We start from the raw sequence: 24,333 nt of genomic DNA, 5'->3' as shown, positions 1-24,333 counted from the left end.
CAGTAGCTACAAAAAAGGTAAATACCAAAATTTGATTATCGCCTTTAGTTCCCGCGATATTCTCGAAATTCTCACCCAAACCGGTATTTCCAAAATTCCGAAATAAATTTTCTCTAAAAATTAATTTTCTAAATATATCACCAGGCGGTTGAAAACTTCCGGAGACTTTCCACCGCAAATCACGTGGAGGAAACCCAAATCACAAAGAAATCATGAAAAAATTCTCCTGAAAACCATTTTTTTTCAAAAAAAAAAAATCGGCAACCACATAAATTTTATTTTCCAATTAATAGATCAAAAAAAAATTATGGAAATCACCGAAAAAATATTCCCTGAATCAAGAAAAAATATTAATTCAACATTGAAGACTAAACTAATCAATTTGTTGTAATTAAAATTTATTATTTAAAATCATTGACAGATTTTGCTGCAGAGATTTTTGTAATTCCGTTTTGAATGCAGCAGAATTTTTTTTTTATCGAGGTGCGATATTGGAATTGAACGATAAATATTCTTATCTGTTTGCAAAATTATGTACTTCAATTGCTTGTGTCATGGGAGCATGTGTAAATGTGTATGTGCCTGTACATAAATAGAGAGTTATGTATTGAGAAAGATTGCAGTTTCAGTGTGTCGGGGACCTTCGACGGGTCTCGTTCGTTTCCAGTGGATCGACAAGGATTTATTCATTATGAAGTGCGTCATATTGTGTTTAAACAATTTATTTCACCAGAATATTTAATTAAAAAATTCAATTCCGTACTCTGATTAATTCCCAATCACGCTCTCATTCTTTATAAATCCTTTATCAATCATCGATCAATCGTTCATCAATCCTTAGAATAAATTGTCGTCAATTACCTCATTTGTTCAACAATCATTGTTATAATTATTGCTGCCAGTGAATCGTTTACTATTTCCGGTGATTTTTAAACTGCAATTTGAATTTTTGATTGTGCATTCAATGGAGACGATTCTTCATTAATTCCACAAGTTCGATAAAGTAAAAGGCGAATTGTTAGCATGTCATATCGGCTGGATGAATTACGTCATTGCTGATCCGATTATTGCAGAGAGAAATGTTGAAGTATTGATTATCTCAGTAATTAATAATCACTTTTGACAGCGGATAACTAAGCTAGAAAAAAAATAAGTTTGATTTTTTCGCTAAGTGGCAAGTGAATTTGATAACAACAAAATTTAGAGAAAAAAGTAATCTAAACTTTCGGTAGAGAATTTCATGATCTACAAAAACTATTTTTCACATTTTTTTCTAAAATCGATTGTTGCTCAGATAATTCGATGATAATCAACGCCCTATCACGGGGCTCAAATTAGTAGAAAAAGTCACGTTCTGAAGTCTTCGTAATTGTTTAATTATCTCGTTAACAACTAATTTTGAAAAAAAATGTTATATAAACTTTGTTGTAGAGAATTTTATAATCTAAAAAAAATGAATTATCATATTTTTTTGTAAATTCGATATTTCCCGAGATAATGAAATATTTGTAAAACTATAAATTTGCACGAATTCGTAATTTGACGTTTAATGGAGGAGTAATTTAATTTGCAGTACCCGCAAGAGAATGCCGTCATACCGTCCCTGGGGCTCGACGGAGGACGGTGCCATCGAGTTTGAGTCCATGACGACGGAAACCCTGCCTGGAGCCCTGGAGGTCATAAAAGAGTCATTTTTTACAGATGAGAACACATGTCGTGGGGTTGAGATTCTCTCGGAGCCTGGAGCATCATCGGAGCTTGAAGATCTCTGCCTCAATGCAGCTCAGGATGGGGTCAGTGTCGTCGCCATCGACGTCGCAACAGGAAAAGTCGTCGGTGCGTCTTTCAACAAGATCCAGGTGATGACCATCACCTGCTCCTGAAGCTTCCAAGAAAAAACTTTCTCAAGTCTCAGTTACTAACCAATTATCTCGACAACCAATAATTCTAGAAGAAAATATGAAATAACCATTTTTGTAGAGAATTTCTTGAGCTCCAAAAAATGTTTATGCAATTTTCCTCTGAAATTGACAGTTCTGGAGATAATTGCGAAATTATCAAATCTGTAATCGAGGATAAATCCCGCAACTGACGAATTGATTTCATGTTCTCAAGTCCCAATTACTGTCTAATTATTTCGACAGCCAATGGTTTTAGAAGAAAAAGTGAAAAAATCATTTTTGGAGAAAATTCGATGAGCTTCAAAAAATGTTTATAAGATTTTCCTCTAAATTCAATCCTTCTGGACTTAATGGGGAAATTATTAAACCTGTACTCAACGGTCAATCCGATTAGTAATGGATTGATTATTGGATTGATTTCGCGTTACAGATGCAGCAAAAACCCGGGGAAAAATCGGCGTTCGAGGTTTTCAGTGAGACTTGCAAGTACAAATCTTCGAAAGCGCTGATGGACGTGATGATCCTGGTGGACTCCAAGGTGGATTTATTCAAGCACTACAACGTCGACTGCATTCTCGAGGTGATGTTCCTGGTGACAGCGAGATCTCACAGAGGGAAGAGGATAGCTGAGCTCCTGATGGCCTCATCCATCGAGATAGCAAGACAACTCAAATGTCATAAAGACGTACAAACGCCTGTGGAGATCCAGGGAACAAACGTAATCACGAATCCGAATTGTGTTCCTGGTCTAGTCTCCGCGATAGCGTCCTCGAACTACTCTCAGAGGATCGCCGAGAAGCTGGGGTTCCATTCTCTAGCTGAAATCAAATTCGAGGACTTTGTCTTCAACGGAAAAAAAGTTAGTGAACGAATTGATGATGTTCACAAGAGCTGGAGGCTAGTGGCCAAACGAATTTGAATAACTCCTAAATCAATTGTTTTATTTCCTGCCATATCTCCGGATTCATGGGAGATACGGCAATTTGTGTGAGAATTTTATTGTAGGAAATTTCATGAACTACAAAAATTTTTTTAACACGAATTTCGATATCTCCAGTAGATTTTGAGATATTCTGCAGACACTGGTTCTATTTTTACTCGTGATAATTTGAAATTGCTCGATTGGTTTTTGGCGAATCGTTCGGAATCCAGGAAAAATACGATCATTTGTTCTGGAACTTTTTTGTAGAGAATTCCCCGAGCCAGATAAAAGTTCTTAACAAAAATACTCGTATCTCTCGCGAGTTCAGAGGTATACGCCAAAAACTCATTCGAACTTTCATTTTTCTGGAAAAGCTCATTCTTCGAGGAAAGAAGTTATTAATTAGTGCATCCACACGTGTTATATCTGTGGTCTAATGAGTCTTGTTTATTTATAATGAAGTTGTTGAGCACAAAGTCTATTAAACCCTCGAAATATTTTATTTTTATAAACGAAATCCCCTAGTTATTGTTCTCTCGTTTTGTAGAAAGGTTGTAAATCAAATAGAATGAATAAAATATCTTTCTCATGTATGAATGACGAGGAAATTTCCACTCCATCCAATTCAGTTCAATTCTCGTAAAATCGAGTTACTCAAGCGCTGAATACTTCATTAAAGCCGCAGCGCAGTTTCTGCACTAGCTGAAACCATCAATAAAAAACATGAAAACTGCAAATTTTTATTAAATAATTCTCTCAACAGCGCACGATCAGCACAATAATTATATTTTCATTTAATAAAGATAAAGTCTGTGCTAATAAAAAAACAATTAAATCTTGTGAATGGAATCAATGACAATAATATTATTTTATTTTAATCCAACGGTTTCAATAATTTATCTCAATGGATTCATTCATACATTCAATACCAAATTTCAAAAATTGTTAACGTTAGATAGACAATACATGCGGGCGTTAACAGAAAACGCCCAATCCCCTTTCATTTTCAAGATGAATGAAAAATTAAGTGATTGCTTTTAATTGAAATAAAATTAAAAGTCCTATAATTGGAGATCCAGACGACTTTGTAATTAAAATTTAAAGAATTTTCTAAGTGTCCACAAAAAAAAACACAAACTGTGAAACAAGAGAAATAAATCATAATTTACGAGACGAAAAAAAATAAAACAAATTGGATTACAAGAAAAAATTGAACACACAAATGAAAAAATTATTAAAACAAAATTGGATAAAAAAATAAAAAGAACATTACAAAAAGTAGGATCAATAAAAAATCATTAGATGACATTTTAAAGTAAATGGAATGATTAGTATTTTCCATGTGTATTCTATTCGGCTTTAACAGCTTCAACGATTTATCAGAATGTTTGCGCAATGAAATATCTGGAATTGCTATTGAAAAGTGGTAATTGGATTGCCTCATTTCCCAATCTGTGCTTGTGAGACTTCCCTCTTTGGCATCAATTCCGGGTCATCCGTCCCATTGCGCCCATTGGAGCGAAATCCAGAAAATCGGAAAACACGTGGCCTTGACACCCATTCATCAATCGATCGGCGGTTGAATTATCGGGGATTTATTCACCCCCCGGCGTTCAGTCGTTGTTCGCGATCCGGAGATATGGTGCAATTGTAACTAATGGTCTCCGGGGATATGTACATGTACCAGGAACAATGGAAAATTGTCTAGATCGTGGTGGAGGACTAGTCGTGCCAATGAAACTCGTTTGAACGAGTGCCGGGTTACGGAGGCTGCGTGGAAATCTGAGATCCCCTTCAGATGAGGCTCGAGTGTCTCCGAGAGAGGTTCAAATAATTGCATGTCGAAAGGTAAGCCCACAATGGTTTTATCTAATAAAATTACATCAGTAATCATCTTAACATTTGTAATTGCAGAAGTGATCGCCTCAGAACAGAGGAAATCCACTTGTGCTTGTTATTATCGGTTTATCTCGAAAACTATTCTTTCCACGAGGAAACGTTAAAGAACTTTTTTGTGGATCGCTACATTTTGGATGTAAAAGCTTTTGTCACTTTTCATCGTAAATCCGGTAGTTTTCGATTTTTTTTTTATTTTTAATCAAAGATTTCGATTTAGCCGATTTTTTTTTCATTCCTGCAGTCTAGTTTTTGCGGGTGAATTACTGGAGAAGTAGCGCTTGTAGCGAAAAAATGAATAGAAGGTTTTTTGTGCAGAATTTTAAGGGGTGGAAAAAAGTCTTATAAGCTTTTTGGGTGGGAATAATAGTTTTGGAGATAAATGGGATTTAGTTGGGGAGTAATTAGCGGTTTTTTGGGGATCGATTGATGTTGTTAATTGATTGATGGAGAATTGATTGATTTTTGTGGTTTCAGGAAAATGTTCGGCTCTTCGCAGGCAGGACCTTTCGGTACCATCGAGTATCGACTACTCACGGAGGATAAAATCGAATCGGCGATCGAGATTCAGCAGAAGTCGATGCGTCAGGAGAATGTGGCCCTTGGGGTCGGCCTCTACGAAGAAGAGGGCGGTCCCGAGGCCATGAAGACCGTTTTCTACGAGGTTATTAAAGACAATTGCACTATTGTTGCAATTGACGTCAAAACCGAGGAAGTCGTCGCTGTATCGTTTAACAAACTGCATGTGAGTTTGATTTACTTGACATTTCCATGGATATAAATCAACAGTGACATTTTCATTCAAACCGGAATTATCTCGGTAACAATTGGATTGAGAAAAAAACTTGAAAAGTCTTTTTTGTTGCTCTGAAAATTCTCTACAAATGATTCCTCTAACATTTTTCTCGGAATTTACTCCTTGGCGAGATAATTGAACGATCGGTAACCTGAAATTTCTCTAATCACAATTATTACAATCAAAATGAAAATTAATTAATGTAAAAATATTGGAACACGGAGTGATTTTAGAAAAAAAAATCATAAGACTTTTTAGGAGGGAAGGAAATTCTCAAGAAAATATTCAAACGACTTTAAGCTCTAAATCGCCTAATTATTGATATAATTTTGTTTTTTGTTTCAAAATTGAAGTTTGATAAATATGAAAATATCTCGGAACAGAGGGATCGTGGGAAAAAATGAGATTTGACTTTTTTGTAGCTAAAAAAATTTCCAACAATAAAGTCAAACGACATTTTTTTATGAATCCCCTCGTTTCCTCGTAAATCATCAATTGACTCCACTCGTGATAGCTTGACCCCTCTAATTCCTCTTCTTCAAGGCTCCATTACCCATCGGCGAGACAGATCCTCTCGAAGAAGTGGTGAGGAACCACGTGAAGGCACGTTCCAGTCTCGCTCTTATTGAGTTCCTCAGTGACGTAAGTATCCTAAAGAATTCCAAGGAATTCCAAACTCGAAAAAAAAACGAAATTTCATGAACGAATTTGTGAAAAGGTGGAGTCCAGGGTAGACCTCTTCGAGAGGTACAACGTCAGCGGTGCGATGGAGGTCTTCTACGTCGGGACAGACCCCAAATATCGGGGATTTCGAATTGGCCACGGGGTGGTGGCTGCATCCCTGGCACTCGCCAGGGGTCTGAAAAAATGCGGAACTGCCCAGAATAAAATCACTCCCGAAGTCGCTTTCGGAGTTTTCACTTCGAATTATAGCCAGAGGATTGCGGATATCCTCAAGTTCGAGTGGCTAGAGACCGTCAACTACACGGATTACGAGTACTGGGGGAAAACCATGGCCGAGAGGATCGGAACCGAGCACAAGTGCGCGAAACTCGGGGCGGTGAGGCTGTGAATCGATTCCACACTTTTCTTCCGATATCTCCGCTACTTAACAAGATAGCCTTATTTTCATGAGAACCTTTTTCCTAGAGTGGAATAAGACCTACGAAAAAGGTTCTAACAAAAAATTCACTATCTCTCTCAGATTCCGAAATTTTCATCGAGAACTCTATGAGGAATCGAGTCGAAAGTGGTAATGTGAAATAAGTTGAATTTGACAATTTTCCTGAATATCAGATAATCGAAAAACTATCAATTATACCAGGAAATGTCAAAAAATCTTTTTCGTCGGGAACTTAATAAGTTACAAAAACGTTCTCTAAACATTTCCCTCGATAATGGATACTTCCCGAGATAATTCGGTTATTAAGAAGAAAACTAGAAAATCAACAGAACTCGTTTTTATTCTCTCGTTGATGAGAAAAATTTGAGAAATGAATAAACGTCAGTCACCCCTGCATTATTCAGCTCCTTCAGGGCATGGGGTAATTCTTCATCTCAGCACATAATTTTTTCATGAAATATTATGTCGTGTCTCAAAACCCTGAAAAATCCTCCGCTGGAACAAGAAAAATCAACGATGCGGACAGTTTCATTTTTTCAATTTCATTTATTTAAATATGGAATAGTCATAAAATGCACTTGATACATATTTCCAAATGATGATTCTTCATGACATTAAACCAAATACTCTTACTTTATTAAATTTCTTTCATCTTTTTTTAAAATTCATTCAGGCAGAGGAGTAGCTGCCATTCGCTGGACTAGAGATTTCACTACTGCTTTATTGCGTGTCCACCATTCGTGACAATCATTCATTTTTTTTTCATGATAATGTTATAGTTTCTGCGCTGACTGATGCACCCGAAGTGTCAAAAACCCTCCGAGCATTAGCGCACACTGAGAAAAGCCTTATTATACTTGAACAATTTTTTTTAAACCTAATTCTTGCAGAGAATCAGTTTTTCGGCGATATCTCGATACCCAGTAGAGCTATAAAAAAAATCGCTCCATATCTTTCGTAGAGAATAAAAAAACGAAAAAAAAGCATTCAGTTGAAAAAAGTCGTAAGTTCAATGGCTTCCAAGATATTCACAGATATCCCCGAAAAACTGCATTCTCGATAATTTTGGGGTATAAATTATAATTACAATTGGAAATTCTACCGAAAAAAAATAATAAATATTACCGAATAGATCAGTTAATTTACGATAAAAGATAACGACCCAGTCTGTTAAGTTAACCTCTGTCAAAAAATTCTGTACATTATCCATACGTTAAAAATTCTTCAGCTATGATTCGCCAACTTCGTCGAAAAAAAAAAATTAAAAAAATGTGAAAAGTGTCATTGTTCTTCAATTATTGTTTTTCATTAGGAATAATTCGATTACCGTTATCAAAGGCACCGAATGGACCGCGCAATACTACAAAAAAGCACGGATTACAGTTAATTATTTATTTGGCAGTGATCGAGGCCCTGAAGGTGATAAACAATCCTCGATTCCAGTGTCTTATCAATCTCGATATTTCCAGTGTCTAGCGTTACTACTGGCTCTCATCGTGGAAATATTGAAATTTTTAAAAACAAATTGACAAATTGCCTCGTGGGATCATTTCGTCAGTAATCTGGCTCGTTGTTTTTTCATACTCATACCATTACGGGTTTCATCATCAAATGAATCAGTGGATATGGAGGTTCTTTGGTAAATGACGGGGGAGAACTAGGAGTTGAGGAAAGAACATGAGAATGCCAACGTGATGAATTATTCAGCAATGAAGTCACAAAACGATTAATTTTTCTCCAATACCTCGAGACCCTCTGGAGATACGACCATTTGTACGGGACCTTTTTTGTGGAAAATTTCTTCACCTACAAAAAAGTTCCTACAAAATTTTCCTCCATCCCCCATCGATCCCGAGATATCCAGCAAAAACCGACTCCACGTTTATTTTCATTAACTGAAAACACTGCGATCAGTTTTTAAGGAATATCTTAACAACTCCTGGAGATACAACAATTCGTGTATAACCTTTTTTGCAGCTGGTGAAATTCTCTGCAAAAAAGGTCCTACAAAAATTTTTCCAACTCCTCCAGATTCCAAGATATTCCCGACAAGAAAACTCAAACATCGTTTTGTCCCTCATCTCCTGAATTTACAATAACTATTGCATGATTTCCCTCCATATTTTCTGCTTGAGATGTCGGCATTACCTAACTTACCCTAACGTAATTCCATAACTGATAAGCTTAATAAAAAAAAAACGATACTGTGGACCAAATTCGTCAACAAATATCCCATCTCAAGAAAAGCTCCTAAACCTAAAACCTATCAAAATAAAAAGATACAAAAAAAAGAAGATAATAACCTTGGCAAAAAACATTGACAGTTGGCATCAATCGGTGTAAAAAACGTGGCCTACTAATGATCGACGTAAAAAACACTCATAAAGTCCTGTAATAAGAGCCTAGACTCAGTCTGTCGCGTTCTCTCTCAATCTTTAAAAAGCCCTAATTTTACCCTCAAAATAACCCCCGAAAATTATCACGAATGTTCCTCAGGGTATTGATACGATCAGACGAATTTCAAAAACTCCATTTCCCTTCATCCTCGAGAGTCGCTCAGGACTCCCCGAGCCCCAGAAGTCCTCCAAGGACCTCTCAGGCCTCCAGAAAACCCTCCAAGACCCCTGAGGCCCTCACAAATCTCCTCATGAGGCCTGAGGCCCCCGAAAATTCCCAAGGAATTCCCCAGAAATCCCCTCAGGATCTCTCAAGATCTTCCAAACCCCCCGAGGTCCTGCCAAGTAATCGCGCCGGCGCGAAACCCTTGAGAAAAGAAAAAACTCCAAAATCCCCTTCACGACCTGTAAATTCTGATAACATCCCTGATGGGTGCCCTGCAGAGAGGGCAGTGTCCTCCTCCCTTTCCCCTCCACTGTTGAATAGCACAAGGATAACACATGCACATGTGCCCACACATATACAGCACCGAGTCAATATTTCTCTCATAGCAGATGGAGCACTCACTGGGCTGTCCAGGTGTTGGCTGGAGTCTCTCACTCCACTGCTGCAGATGCGATGACTGTGAAGCCAGTGTTGATGTATCAATGCTCTGATAATTAACAGGATCAACATACGTAGATGATCCAGTGCTGCTCATGGTACCAGTGAGAAGAGGTGGTGATGTGCTCTGTCTTCCATGATTGCCAGAATGATGATTAACTGGAGAGACAGCAGCTGTTGGTGCTGGTGTTGGGGTTGGATTTGAGTGAAAGCTCGGTGAATTTCTTACACCTGTTGTACCATAAATTGGCTGAGGTGTTGCTGGATATCCTGGCTGGGGTGGAAGGTTTACGACCAGAACTGTACCACCACCAACTGTCGGCTTGAACTGCACCATTTCTGAGAACCTGGAGAGCTCTGTTGCTGCATTTGAGTGATTTGACTGCTGCTGGGGTGGAGCTGGTGAATTGACAACTTGACGTTGTCGTGGAGGTGATGTTGGTCTGCTTGCGAGCATTCTAACTCTCTGGGTGCTACCGTAGACATCGACAAATGCCCACAGCTGGAGACTCTCGTCGACGTGCATCACAACGTTTGGGGGGCCACCGTTTTTCGACATCTGGACCTCGCCGTAGTGGGTGACAGTGAAGGCGATCTCGTCACCTGGTTGGGGGCTCGATGCCACGTCCTTAGAGACCACCCAGTACTCTGGGCGATCAAGCAGGAGATCACTGTCGTCCGGTAGATCCTCGGGGGTCAGTCTCGATGGGTCGCACGATGTCAGGCCCAGGGCAAGTGCACCGACATACATCGGCTCTGTTGACAGCACTTGCACCACCAGGCGTTCACCCAGCAAAAGGGGACGACTCGTGAAAGCATAACCGTGACAGAATTCTGTGTCTGAACGCGTTGCCACGCACTGCTGATTGCTGAATCTTATGTTTCGGCCACGAGTCCTAGAGAAATTCAAATTTTACTTTAGAGTGATTTTTGGCGATTCAATAATGAATTTTTTAGCTGATTATTGCTCAGGAATTATCAATGAATAAATGCGAAATTATTTGGGTAAGAAATGATTTTAGAAGACAAGGTCATAATACGTTTTAGCAGAGGAGAAGATCGACAAGAAAATTAGATTCATCGAATTATTGAATTTCAATTATTGTGATGATTTTCGTGGATTTAAGTAATTTTTTCGTAGTTTGCATGCAGTTAATTGTGAGGAATGGAAATACTAACGGATGAAAAGGTAGAGGTGCGAATAGTACTCCAGGCGGTTGAAACCTGAGCCCAGGCAGCTCGACATCAGGCTCATGGTGTATACAGACATTCTGCATAGACGGTACAATAATTCTCTCAACAACATCCCTTCCGGCATTACTGGCATCATCCATAGCCGTGTGTCTGCTTGGCTGTGCATTATCTTCATTACTGTGTTCAGCCCCTCTGCGAATATTATTGAAGTGCTGTCTGTTGGGATCAACCAATTCGATAGCTGTACTATTTCCATAAACATCGATAACAGCCCACAGGGGTCCCCTTGTCTCAACACCACCGAAGAAAACACCCTTTTCCTCTCCATTAACACCAAAGTGTACATCACCAGCTGACGTTACGTAGTAAAATAAGACTGTGTCATGAGCAGCGAATCTCTCTGCAAGTGCTTTTGCCCAGTAACCGGGTTTATTCGTCAAATCTGGGCACGCAAATTTTGGAAGACAATTTCGCAAGTGAATCGGATCATTACTGGTAAATCCAAATCTTATCACTCCTGACCAGTTGTTCGACATCTCCAGGAACTTCACACAGACCTGGGGAAACAATAATTATTTATATCGATACACATTCAATTTTTTCATCGGAAAATGCGAGAAAGGAATCGTATGTGTTTTGAATTATTGAATTATCTTGATAATGAGTCAATTGAAGAAAAAATGTGACTTTTAATTTTATCTAGAGAATTTTGTATTCTGCAAGAAGTTCTTACGAAATTTTTCGGTAGAATTCACAGATCGCTGGATATTACAAAAAAATCAAGGATACATTATAGTGTGGGTTTGACCTTTGAAAAATTAGCGAATTAAAAACCAGACAATCGTGTGAGGCGCATCTATATTAGGAATTCGGAATAGTTTAATAATTACAAATATTCTTCAGCTAAGTCTCCACCCACGGTTGCTTATTATCACCGGAAAAAAAAATAATCGAGTGATAGGGAATGCGTGTGGGCAGGGGTTCGAGATTGCGCCAGCGGCCAAGGTTGAAAAATTTTTCCCTCCTTCAAATCTAATTTCACGGTGGAATAAAGAGAGGCAGTCGTTCCGCGACAGTGGAAAATGGTGAGCAAAAAAATAAGACAGAAAAAAAAAAAGGTGGAACAAGAGAAAAACCGTGAATGACCGGTACCTTTTCACCGATGCGAACGGGCCGAGTGCTGAATGTTATTCCTTTGCAGAAACTCTCGTGTCTTCTCGCTATTGTACCACCATTGCACAGAGTTATATTATCCCCGTGGACTTGATGGTGAAATGTCAGGGGAGGCAGGTTGTTCGTTCCTGCGCTTGATGATCTTGGTGCTGCAACACAAAACAAGAAATTTATTTTCCAACCGCTCATCGAACAACGCAAACTTCCAAAATCCTCATCACTTCACAATTAAAACAATTAATTAATCAACTCGGGACTGACTATTAAAATTTTCATAGAGTCATTAATTTTTCGGGGTAAAATATTCGGAATTTTAATTTAACTCAATAATTCTCTGACGTAATTCAAATAATGGAATAGTTAAAATAATGACAGCAACATTGAATAATAATAATTAATTAATCAACGCCGGCCTGATTATTAAATTTTTATAAAGTGAATTTTTTTTTACGTAAAATACTCGGAATTTTAATTTGAAACTCGATTTTTCTCCGGTGTAATTGAAATAATGGAATAGTTGGAATGATAACTGTTGGATAATTGGGAGTAATGAGGGGTAATTGAAAATAATAAAGAAAAAGGAAAGTGCCTTCATAAATCGCGGAAAAGACAGTGTGAACGCGGGTTCTCATGTTATGAGATAATATGGTGTAAAAAGAATCGGTCCCCGAGGAAATCCGAGCTGATTCGTCCGGTTCGAGAGTCAGAACCCCACTGATAGCTATCAATAACCCGAAAGGTGTACTGAGTATGTACAAGTGCAAGTGAAGGAGTCTTGACGTCCTGCGGCGACCGGAAACCGCACGCGCCGTGACGGAAGTGCAAAAATCCCCGCTCCAAATAGCGGATGAGGCCGATACGCTCTCTTGGCAAAACGCCAAAACCAGATACCCAGGACAATCGAGTTCCTGAGGATGTTTCTAAAAAAAATAATGAATCCAAAACAGCGGAAGTGGCGCGATAATCAGGGAAACTAATTAACCAGATGAGTCGAGTGACGAGTTGAGATTAATTGTGCCATGAGAAAAAAATAATAAATTCGTCAATGATTTATTTATTTAAGAGAATTATGTTTTTTTTTACGTTATATTTCTTTTAGATGATGATGATGAGGGAGATGTCCTTGGATAAACTCCACTGATTATCATTAATTTTCTTTAAATACCGAACGCACGCAATTGTTCTGATGGAACCCTGAATTGTTTGATTGGAATCATCCTTCCAGTGAATTTAATTATTCCGTTTGAACTTGTGAATCCCTGAACCAATGATTCCAATGATTCCATCGGAATCATCCCTCCCCTGAACTCAATTGTTGAACTCATAATATGTACTTCTCTCAAGTAAATGAATTCGTGACAAAAATATTTTTTTTCCAGCGTGTCGAGATAAAACAGAGTTCCAACGGTACGTTTCAGGATTTTCCCACGGTTAAGTAACATTGCTCCTGCTCCTGGTGGATTAGCACTGGCTCCCGCTTACAAATCGACCTCGGATTTTTATTATTATCGGTGATATATCAGTTGTTGAGAATCAACTTTTCATCATTGAAATCATTTCAATAATTTTTGCAATGGAAATAACAAATTACTCCACAACGATTGACCATTACTTTCTAATTATCTCATTAACCGAAATTTCTCGATACAAGAAGTTGTTTCCCACGTCAAATAATGAAATAATTTTTTAATTACTGAACTCGAAGTTCAATTGATTTACAGATTTTTTAGATGACATTTTTGACATGAAAAAAAATGACATGAAAAAAAAAATTCGATATCCGAGATGTAGTTTGATTTTCTCCATCGATCTTTCTGATGAAATCATTTGGAAAGGTCCGTTTCACCGATAGAAATCCATCAGCTAGATGACGATTGCTTTGCGGCGTTCGCCACAATGACTATCAAAAAGTTTCGATTCAATCAAGCAAATCGAAAGTCGAGCTTATATCCTAAACCCCCGGGTTAAAACGTCGGAAGGGCATTCAACCCATCGATGCAAATACTCTTTGACACACTACATCCATCAGGAAGAAAGACCCAACATTTTTCCAGGGAATATGATGTGCATTGCGGTCTGAGATACGCATTAATGCTCAGATAATCACAAGGATCCCCGCAAATATTATTTTTCATAATTTTCTATCGAAAATGAAATAGCAACAAAATAATCATTCACTATTTCCCCCAACATCAATAGCTTTCAAGATAAACGGATGAGTAAGAAAAATATTTTAAGACCTCACTGCTAAATTTGTTTAGCATTGAATAATCCTAGAACCCAAGAAAATCAAAGTCTGCGATTCCCCCTGATTTCGTAATCTCATTGTTGGCAGCGAGAGGTGATTAGGAAAGATAAAAAAAATTTTTCCTCACTCTTATCTGCTTTCTGCGCTTTACCTATTTCCCCTTGTCATTGTTTAGTTTGAGTAAAAGATTGAAGCAGATAAGATACTTGACTGGTATCTCCGTTGTAAACGGTCACATGACTAAGTGCCAAAAAGGAATAACATCCTGAAATTAAGGTGAATGTTCTCCACCTGGGGCTTGTTTTCTCTTGATTGTAGACTTATGATTTTCTCCTCGGAGTAAAACTCAGTATTGGCTTCTTTGTTCGTGTTGTCCGTTCAGGGCGTACAAGCAATCGACCTCATCCCAGCGGGTTGCTGGCCTTCTCTCCTCAATACACGCGTTTTCTACGTAATATCATAGGTACATACAGGCCTCCTGGTCATACCATGCAATTCTTCTCTCTCTGACACGCGTGGGAAGCCCGTGGCACACATAGTAACTGAAGCTACATCGTGAGATATTCTCGTGCCTCCATCCAATTCCCGATGAGACAAAAAAATAAAGACAATCCACCTGACCCCTCGATATTTGTCTGCTCCAGATCCATCGACAAAAGGGATGATGGGAGCCAAGAGTGAACTGACACTTTGCGGTTTCCACTCTCCCATGAAACAGCTATTCGTCACGTCACACTGTGCACGCTGAATTTGAATCATCGATAACTCGATATTGGCTGAGTTAAATTCAACATTTGTGATACCATTTTCAAGGTACAGGTGTGATCTTGAAAATAATCCAGGACTCATTGATATTTAATCGTCTGGCTTGGAGTTATGGTGCCTTGAGCGAATGCCAAGCTCAACCTCTCAGCGTTGAGACGTTCGGACCTCGCTTGCAGCGGACAAAGAACAACCCCACGACACAATTTCCAATTGTCTTCCTCATCTCCTGCGGAAGTTTCACGGCATTTATCACCGGGCCCAGTCATCAGACGACTCATCGAAAGCGCTTAACGGATAAGAGAGAGAGACAGATGCATAAAAACAAGTACAAAACACGCGGCGCACTTTCCCACGGCCGACGCCGTGATCTTTGCTGCTAAGTGCGCCTATGTACCCTAGGATCGGGGCCGCTCCTCAATCCCTCTCACTCTTCATTTATCCCATCGTCTCACTCCACAACTATTTCTATTCCGTTCGGGGCATATCCTTCGGTTTCAAACATCAACCCAGTCCCCACCGTTTTCCCTTCTCCTATTTTCAAATAGCCTAGAAGGAGGGGTGAGAGGGGCACAAGGGGCCTTATGCAACTCGCCTATGGGGTATCATCCGTGTAGCATACCAACCGCTAACTACAGAGCATGAAACGAGTACCTTGATTGTGGGCGTGTTGGTGGTATTTTAAATTTTTTAAATTCCTGAATTTTTGATTCTACTCCGAACAAGGAAATCAATAGCTCTCCGGAATTATCCCATTTTTCCTTCTCGGACCTGTTTTTTTTTTTTCCTGTTGCAATTTTCCTCAATTGCATAATTGGAAAATGGAGGAGAAAATCTCGAAATTTATCGCATCTTCGCTAGTTTTTGATTAAATGCATTCGCGAATTTTTTTGCGCAGATGCTATTAGTAACGTTTTTTGTTTGTACTTTGTTTTCCTCGCTACACACGTGCGCTGTAAACTGACGGTTAATGTATTTTACTTTACAACGTGCTTTTGACACGGGAGATGCGTCGTAAACCGTAAATGGCGTCAAGCCATCGTCGGAATTGAAAGCTGTCGTTACTAGTTATTTTCCAAATTTTTGGCATTTTTCAACGGTGAAAAACGGTTTTCAAATTCGAAAATAAAAAATTTCGATTTTATTTCTGCGGATAAATATTGCGATTAATAATTGAATTTAAAAAAAAGAGCTCTCGTTGGGGCTCATCCCCTTAGAAAAATATCCCATCCCCTGGAAAAAATATCCTTCACCATTTCGTGAACAGTGAAATTCCCTCCGGTCGAATGCACCGAACAATCGGACTCAAACGAGCTGCCACCCCCTGGGAAAATCCTCACAACCGGGCCATTCCCAAAGTGCTATCCCAATGCGAGGGTGTACTGCGTCTCTGTGGTACCCACATCTGTCGTCTCGCACGTATCTTAACGGTCCGTGGGGTCGAGACGTGCTCGACTAAAAATAAAAGAAGCCCTCAAGTGCATACACTATTCCCCAGCCCTAGTCAACCTCTCGACCGCAGGAAACTGTTCTGTTCATGAGTTTTGCCTCAATCCGGAAGCTAATTAATTACATCTCATCAAATCTCTCAAAAGGAATGGCGAACGGTACAAAATAAAACGCAAAAAAAAAATTTTTTCAATTGAAAATAACCGAAGATAAATTTCATGACAAAGAAAAAACTCTAGATCTGATCAAAAATCCCGTCTCAACTTAAATTAAAAAATTAATGCAAATACGATTTGTTGGAGACGAGCCACCCGTGAATTTTCCCTTAAAATTTGCCCCGAAATATAAAAAACTCACCAATAGCACCGGACAATCTTAACCTAGCGACCCTAGTGGCTCTGCAAACGGTCATGGGTCTCCTGTATCTCAATTCCAGCGACATCCTTTGATTCAAATAACTGGCGCGCACCGCTCGACCAATCCTTCCCCCCGAAAAATCCGCCCACTGCGTCGCCTCGACGCGCCGGGATTCCCTCGTCTACCGATTCGCAAAAAAAAAAGCGAAACGCGATTAAAAAACCGACGTAAAAATTTCACAGCGAGAAAAAAAGACGAGCGTTTCCATAAAACGTGAGTCACGCCGGACGCCAGTGGAACGACTGGTCCCGAGCAGAAAACGAGACATGAACCGGGGGCCCGGTGGCAGCTGCTGGTGCGCCAAGCGTCCGCCACCGCCCCAAGACCGCCACTGCCCCGCCATTGTCTATCACCCATAACACGCGTCCTTTCCCTTCTCCAGGAATTGATAACAGTCATTCATCAAATCCACGGTTCAACCTATCAGATCAATATCACCACCTGAGTTACCTGAATCACCTGAATCATCTGAATCATCTGGATGTCTATTGTCCTCCATGAACTTCACCATTGTTAACCATTGTTTATTGTCTGTGAAACCCCGTAACGAATAATTTAAATTCAAAATTTAATTTTGAAATTATTAAAAAATAGAATTGCGACAAAAAAAATATTGATAAAACTGAAATTTTTGTTGTGGGAAGAATGAAATTTAGATTTTACTCATCAGTTAAAGTAGATTAGTTTATAAAAAATTGGAAACAATATTGAAGTGAGCAAATTAACCGGGAATTAATCGATACATCGAATGAGGATCGATTGATAATGAGAGAAAATATGTTTTTTTTCCAACGACCAATAATTATTAATTAAAAAATGAAAATTCAGGAAAAATCGTGATAATCCTGTGAAATTAATAATCAATCGGTTATCACAACTGATTGTCAATTAATTAAGGAATAATTCTTCCGTTAATTTCGATACGGAAAATCGAAGAAAAATTCTAGAATTCTTTCGTTGGGGATGAGGCGGTCTTGTTTCTGGATAGTGTCTTCGTATCACAAGGTGTTTTTTTTTTATCGAAATTTATCTGAAACTGCTTTTGGATTTTCTCGGCATCGGCATTTGCAGCTGTCGCACGACGGAAAGGGGATGCATTTGCTATGGTATATGTGGGCCAGCAGCCCCTCGGTTCAACCGTCGTGCACCACCTGGCCCTATTGCCCCCCTCCCCATCAATTCCCCCCTCGGTCCCCCCTCGTGAAAGCCGAAGGGCTTCTTTCTTTATTTCCCCCTGTTGCTCCGGACAAAGAGATGGTTCTGTCATTCAAGAGTTCAGGATTTTCCGTTTGATGGCATCACCCCAACGATTTCTATGAACTGATACGGAAAAATCTGAGTTCCATAGAATTTTCGAGAATTTTTCCATCGGTTTTTCAATTGAAGGAAGAAATTGTTATTAATTTTGAGGAATAATCTATTCTTGATTGAATTTCAGAATTCTAGAGGAGAATTTTTTTTGGGAAATTTTTTAGATATGTCGTAAATCGAAACCTATGGAAAATGACGGAAAAGTTATAAGAACATTTTTTGTGGGAAATTTTGTCAACAATAAAAAAGGTTCACACATCAAATTCCGTATCTGTCCTAGAACGCGAGATATTTACTAAAAACTGAATGTTAAAAAACGTCAAAACGTAAAATCGATTCAATAGATGTAATTGATTATCATTTAATTACTCATCATAAAATTTCCCTATAATTCCATTAATTCAAACTCATGACTCATTAATTTACAATAATTCCAAAATAATAATTAATCGCGATTTAAATGGGGTCTAATCCCCAGAAATCCAAGAGCCTCAAAAAGTCGTCAATTAAATCATCAAATCTTTTATTCTTCAGTTACTGAAAAAACCTCGTAATTAATTCCAGAAATTGATGAATTTCTGCTTAATGACGATGAAAGACAATCCCCTCCCCTTAAAGTGGCGCAATGCCTCTGGACAATGGGGCATTCACACAAGAAATTCAATGGATCTCGAGAAATTTCGTTATTGGATTAATAACCCGGTGTTATCTAGCCCACCGGATGGTTTGAGCACCTGAGGCCCTGGGGAATGTCATCACCACCCACATCCACCCCATGGGGTGGGGTTATTCGCATGGGGAATTGTATTGGGACAGTGGCTCTATCGATCGGCTCTCGTCGTTCCCCTGCCAACCGAAAACACCATTTCCAAGGGGTCATCCCATGAATTCTCTATGGGTACTTTCACCTGACGACTCGACGCACGCCAACAATTTTTTTATCCTACAAGAGCTTGGATGTCAGTTTTTTTATTCCCGGGATCATTCGGTGTTAGTTTCTTTATTTCGTGAGGGACGAGGTCGAATGACCATTGCGCAATCACTTCCTCATCGCTTTGTCCGAGGTTTTTCACTCGTCGTTCGTTTTTTTAATGAGATTATTCAAGGGCCGCTTGAGAAAAAAAACGGGAACCTATTCAGAATTCATTTGAATTTTTTTCCATGAAGGCAAATTAAATGTTCATCCGCCGCAACTCCGAACGTATTGGAGATAGCGCCAACTGACAGTAACCTTTTTTGTCAGGAATTCCATTGGCTACAAAAAAGGTCCCCATAAATAATGCCGTATCGCCTCTAGATCCCGAGATATCCCCGAAAAACTGAGGAGAGAATTGCTGCGCTGAAAAATCAATCCGATCGATTTTCGCTTTTGATTTTTCACCGATACCTCGGAAAGGACGGCACTGGCGAAATTTTTTGGTAATACCTTTCTTGTAGACCATGAAGAGAGCTACAAAAAAGGTCCTTACGATAATTTGCTATCTCCCCGAGGTGATGAGAGAGAAATGATAAATGAAAATAAGTGGGCGTTGTCCCCCTCGGAGTGACGATTTTTTCGCCATTTGACCTCTGGTTGTCGCGTTGCTCAAAGATAATTGAATCATCGTCGCTCATTCCGTCAATGAGCTACGTCTCAATGGAAGAAACAAGTTCAATTGCACGTGGGCGGCAGTACTTGAGCCCCTCATTATCCATTTTTTCTCATTTAATATCTGAAAGGTGCCCCCACAGCTGAGAAATAGTCTCTTCCGTTGGTTAGCCATCGGTCAGAGTTCAACGAATTCAAGAATTAGAATGAGCCCATCAAGATCGTATCCTCAGAATTCCGTAAGAATTGTCGGGAATTATTTATGCAGGCCTCAGCAAACTGAGATGCTGCCCCATTTCCTGGATTAACCACGGGGCTATGGGTTTTCTATTTTAATACACTTTTTTTTCCCCCCATCGCTCTCTTGCCAACGCAATGTGCCGCACTTATAACGCTAGGTCTTGAGTGATAATTATCAAACGAACACTTTTACGACCACTCGACAGTAAAAATTCAAATAATTCACATTTCTTCATACCGATTTATCAATTTTTTTCATAATTTCCCCAGGAAATGGAATATTGCAATAAAATCCAGGAAGATCGGTAAAAGAATATTGGGAAAATTAAAAAAAACATGTAATTACCCCAGTAATTAATGTTAAAGCCAGTCTACGGAGTACAAACCACGGGGTAAAATCGATGGGTTTTTATAGTCAATTCCGGATGTTTTCCTTTCGATCTATCGAATGAATCGGGTTGGGACACGATATGGCGTCGGTTTCTGGAGGATTTTTTAATAACCGCGTTGGGATGGGAAACGGGTCGACGTTTAATTCAATTTGAGATGAAATTACGTGTTGCTTCGGTGGAATTAATTATTTATCGGTTTTTTCAATGTTTCATCGCTCGTAAAACATGGAATACCGACGATTTCCATGAAACTTGGGTAATTAATGACGATTTTCTCATTATAAAAACAGTAAACGAATAAATGAATCTTGTTGTTTGTATTTATCCCGGGATGATTCAACGGTGTATCACAGCTGATGCATAACCCCGTAGAGTCAACACAGTCGCAAAAAGGTACGGAGGGAAAACCGGTTCGGTAAAACGGCGCCTGTGGGAACAAAGACGGGTTATTCGCGGGCGCTATTCCACGATATGTGACGTAACCAACGGTGACTAGTACATCGAGTCTGGGTATTCCCTCATACCCGAAACATTTTCCGAGATACCGATTTTTTTTTTTCAATATCCAAAACCGTAAAAAACTACGGGGCTCAACCGATTTTTTAAGTGCGCGCACGTTGACGGAATTGATCGCGAATATCTCGGAACCTGACGAACCGATTTCGACGATTCATCGCTCATATCAAAGGACTTGAAAAAATCTTCAAGATGACCCCAAATTTTTGAAAATACCCTCTACCAATCCCGAGATATTTACGTTAAAATGAGATGAGTAGGATTTAAAAAGTTTTGATGTTTTTTACAAAAATCGTTATCGATTTTTGAGATTAGGTAATCGATACGATAACAATTTTTTAATTGATCTAAACATCCGATTGAGTGACCAATAAATCGATTAAATTTTCGGATCCAAAGATTTCAAAAAGATGTCGCAATCGGAAAAGTCGAGAAGCCAAAAGCCTCCCCCTCAAAAATAAATAAAAAAAAACTAGATCCTGTGGGAACGGCTCCGCCCCCGTATTGTCCCATCCCCTAGACTCAGTTTTGAAAAGCAGGTTCGGAGCATCAGCTGTTCCTTCCGTAGGGTTTCAGAAAAGAGGGACGAAAAAAAAAATGAGGTACAAGACGCTGGAAACAGCTGGTCCTTGAGCACAAAAGACGGGGTGGGGACACCCCAAAACCCCTAAAACCATGGACTCCAGATTCTCCCCCCCCACCCCTCAAATAATAATCATCGCAAACTCACCCCCTAGAAAAATTCCTCCACCCCCTCCCCATCGGCGAAGCAATCGATTCGCGTATGGGAGGCGGAGGGTAAAATTGAATTGATGAAAATCGGAGTTAGTTTCCGGGTAACGAAGGGGTTGCCGAGACAATAGGCGAGGACTGGTGGGTTGGACAAATCGATAAAATTTATCTTGAATTTAAATTCAAGGGGATGAAATAGCTAAATAATGAGTTATTCTCACCTAGACCCATTTTCTTCTTTAATTTCTTGAGGACCTTCATTTTGCTCCTCAATGGTGCTAGGATATTGCTGTCGGGTGGATTTCCTTTGCCACTGGGAGAGGGTAAATCTCCCTCGAAGCCCTCCTTATCACCCCGATAATTCCTCCGATTGTGTGATAACAAAACGGTGGGTCCGTCACTTGAAACACGACTGCAGCAGTGACAGGAATGGCTTTTGCCGCCGGTACCTTTGACGGCGCAATCTCCGCCTACCACCCCCATAAATATGACCGGATAACAAGTACTGAATAAAAATGCGCTCGATTATAACCCGATTTATCGAGTTTGATTATTGATAGTTGCACAACACGATTATTTCAATCACTTGATCACTTTGAGAACGAGTGGATGATCTGTAAACACGTGAGGGGATGATTATTTTTTTAGAGTTGGGGAGAGATGGGACTGCTCATGCGAGGAGCACCCAGGGTCGACTGAGCATCCTGACGACGTGCACCGGAGTTTTGGAGGCGCGCGCGAGCCGTCCGCCAATCGGGGCTGATCGTTTGTCGGGTGGGGAGAGATGAAACGCGCGCACCCGCGCACGCGCACGCTGTGGAAGAGGGGAGGGGCAGGGGCATAAGGGGAGTAATCGGGCACCTGGTGGACAGCTGCCCCTTACCTGAGCCAAGGGGGCTCTGCACCCGGCCTGGGGGACTGCACAGGGCTTTTTCACGGACCTCGGGGATTCTGCGGGATACGATGGTTCTTCGGGGGAAACGGGGAACGGGTTTTTCGGAGGGGAGATATTTTTTTGTTTTGAAATTTTGGATTTTGGGCCAAGTCCAATTTGCATGCGGATTTTTATTTTTATTTCAAGATCAATTTGAATTTTTTTAATTAAAATTTTTTTTTTTCTTTGAACTTTGGAGGGACTGCGAGATTGACTACTTTTTCAAGGCCACAAGTTTTTATAAAGGGATTTTTTTTTATTCTCGAATTTCAATTTCTTCAGTTTGAACTTTTATCCGGAAATATGATTTTTTTTTCAGGTGAATTTTAGAGTTTTATTGAGAAAATTCGGTTTAATGGAATTAAAAAATTTTTGATTGAAGATTTTTTGTAATTCAATAATTTATTCATTTTTCGAGATGAATTACTGGGGGAATTTCAAGATTTCCAAAATTATCGAAGATCGGCAAGTGAAGGATTCTCTTTTAGATTTTGGGGCTTGAAAATTATAAATCATAAATTTTTTCAACTTGAATTTTTGAGAGAATTTCTAATTATATGGTGAACAGAGTATCTGAGTTTTATTCCCAGCATAAAAGTACCCCCATAAACCGATGATTTGACGATTAACGATTCTGAGATCCTCCGATTTTATTCCGACATTAATTTTGATGAGTTTTTTATTAGAATTGTTGAGGGCTCGTTAAACGATCATCAGATTTGAATGCAAGGGGTTCCGAATGGGTTGAAGGGCCCATACAGGTACCACCATCCTTTTTCCATAACAAATCCCGGATTATAATAATATTCGGGCATTTGTTAGTTGATAGGACTTTAGGTGGGTCTCAAGGCCCGACCATTTTAGTTTCAACTCCGGGAGATACTCTATGCGGGTGGGAATCCCACGCGGAAAACTTTTAAATATAAAAAAAATCTCTCCAATTATCATTACCCATTTTTCCACACAACATTTCAAACACCTAATTATAAATTAGAAAATCCCCAGAACAATCTCTTAACACATTTAAAATAATTATATTGTTTATAAATAGAAAAAGTTCATAAAATCGACGGATGCAATATATTTTTAAACAACATTGTATAATAATTTAAATTCAATTTTCATAATTTTAATCGCATCTCAAGATTTATAATTAATCAATCAAATCATTGAAGTTAATTTAAAATTATCAATAGAATCATCAATTGAAAAAGCTCCGCGAAATTCAAACAAATCTATCGAATAAATCGATCGAATGAAATTCTGGAAAAATGGGTAAAATTGCAGGAAGACGATTTCTTATTGCGAATTACGTAAATTGTTTCATAATTACCGATTATTTCTCTCGGAAATGTACGAGGAATGGAAAACCCCACGGAGTGGCCACGTGTTACATATATATATTTTTTTTTCTCGTTGTTTTTAGAATAGAAAAATTCATACTGGGAGATTTAACGATGGCCGTGGGGTCTTTGGATACGCCCGATGGGAAGTATGTGCACAGTACCGTGGAACCTTGTTTCCTTTTCCGAGGTGAATGGTATCCTATGAAAACGCATCCTCCTTGCGTAACACAGTTATCTTTGTTGAAATTGTATTGAGTGCACCCTTGTACAGCTATACACCATTATTTAACACTGGAAAATTCACATTTATTGTTCCCCCACGTAAACAATTACATGTGCGATTATTTTTACGTAATTAATCTAATTAAAATCATAACAACGAGACGTCACTTG

The 24,333-nt window shown here is 39.2% G+C and overlaps 2 protein-coding genes across 5 annotated transcripts in view; one reads left to right on the top strand and one right to left on the bottom strand.

Moving 5' to 3' along the window:
• The first annotated feature begins 714 nt into the window (after positions 1-714).
• LOC105267837 (uncharacterized) lies at positions 715-8,154 on the top strand. The gene is made up of 6 exons (XM_011306955.1): positions 715-1,087; positions 1,574-1,859; positions 2,332-2,816; positions 5,197-5,464; positions 6,059-6,157; positions 6,234-8,154. Exons 1-6 carry the CDS (start codon positions 1,080-1,082, stop codon positions 6,585-6,587), a joined length of 1,500 nt encoding a protein of 499 aa, XP_011305257.1. The 5' UTR covers positions 715-1,079; the 3' UTR covers positions 6,588-8,154.
• neur (E3 ubiquitin-protein ligase neur) overlaps positions 7,165-24,333 on the bottom strand; it is a 28,330-nt gene continuing 11,161 nt past the window's right edge. For 2 of the 4 annotated variants that reach the window (XM_011304967.1, XM_011304958.1), the window contains 3 exons: positions 11,985-12,154; positions 10,818-11,389; positions 7,165-10,534 (listed from right to left, as the gene is read on the bottom strand). In XM_011304967.1, coding sequence (XP_011303269.1) covers positions 9,433-10,534; positions 10,818-11,389; positions 11,985-12,154 — 1,844 coding nt within the window. In that variant the 3' untranslated portion in view covers positions 7,165-9,432. Of the gene's footprint in view, positions 10,535-10,817; positions 11,390-11,984; positions 12,155-16,821; positions 17,098-21,881; positions 22,345-24,333 lie in introns of those variants that run through there. The other 2 variants (XM_011304941.1, XM_011304950.1) reach the window with 2 other exon arrangements.

Source organism: Fopius arisanus, unplaced genomic scaffold (genome assembly GCF_000806365.1).
Source record: "Fopius arisanus strain USDA-PBARC FA_bdor unplaced genomic scaffold, ASM80636v1 scaffold00002, whole genome shotgun sequence".
NCBI lineage: Eukaryota > Metazoa > Arthropoda > Insecta > Hymenoptera > Braconidae > Fopius > Fopius arisanus.
Note: the sequence above shows the minus strand (reverse complement) of the source record. Positions and strands in the feature narration are given on the sequence as shown.

Bases quoted from the DNA above. Each gene is read 5' to 3' on its own strand.
- LOC105267837 (XM_011306955.1), top strand. The intron at 1,860-2,331 runs GTGATGACCATC...TTCGCGTTACAG, and splicing joins CGTCTTTCAACAAGATCCAG to ATGCAGCAAAAACCCGGGGA. The intron at 2,817-5,196 runs TTGAATAACTCC...TTGTGGTTTCAG, and splicing joins AGGCTAGTGGCCAAACGAAT to GAAAATGTTCGGCTCTTCGC.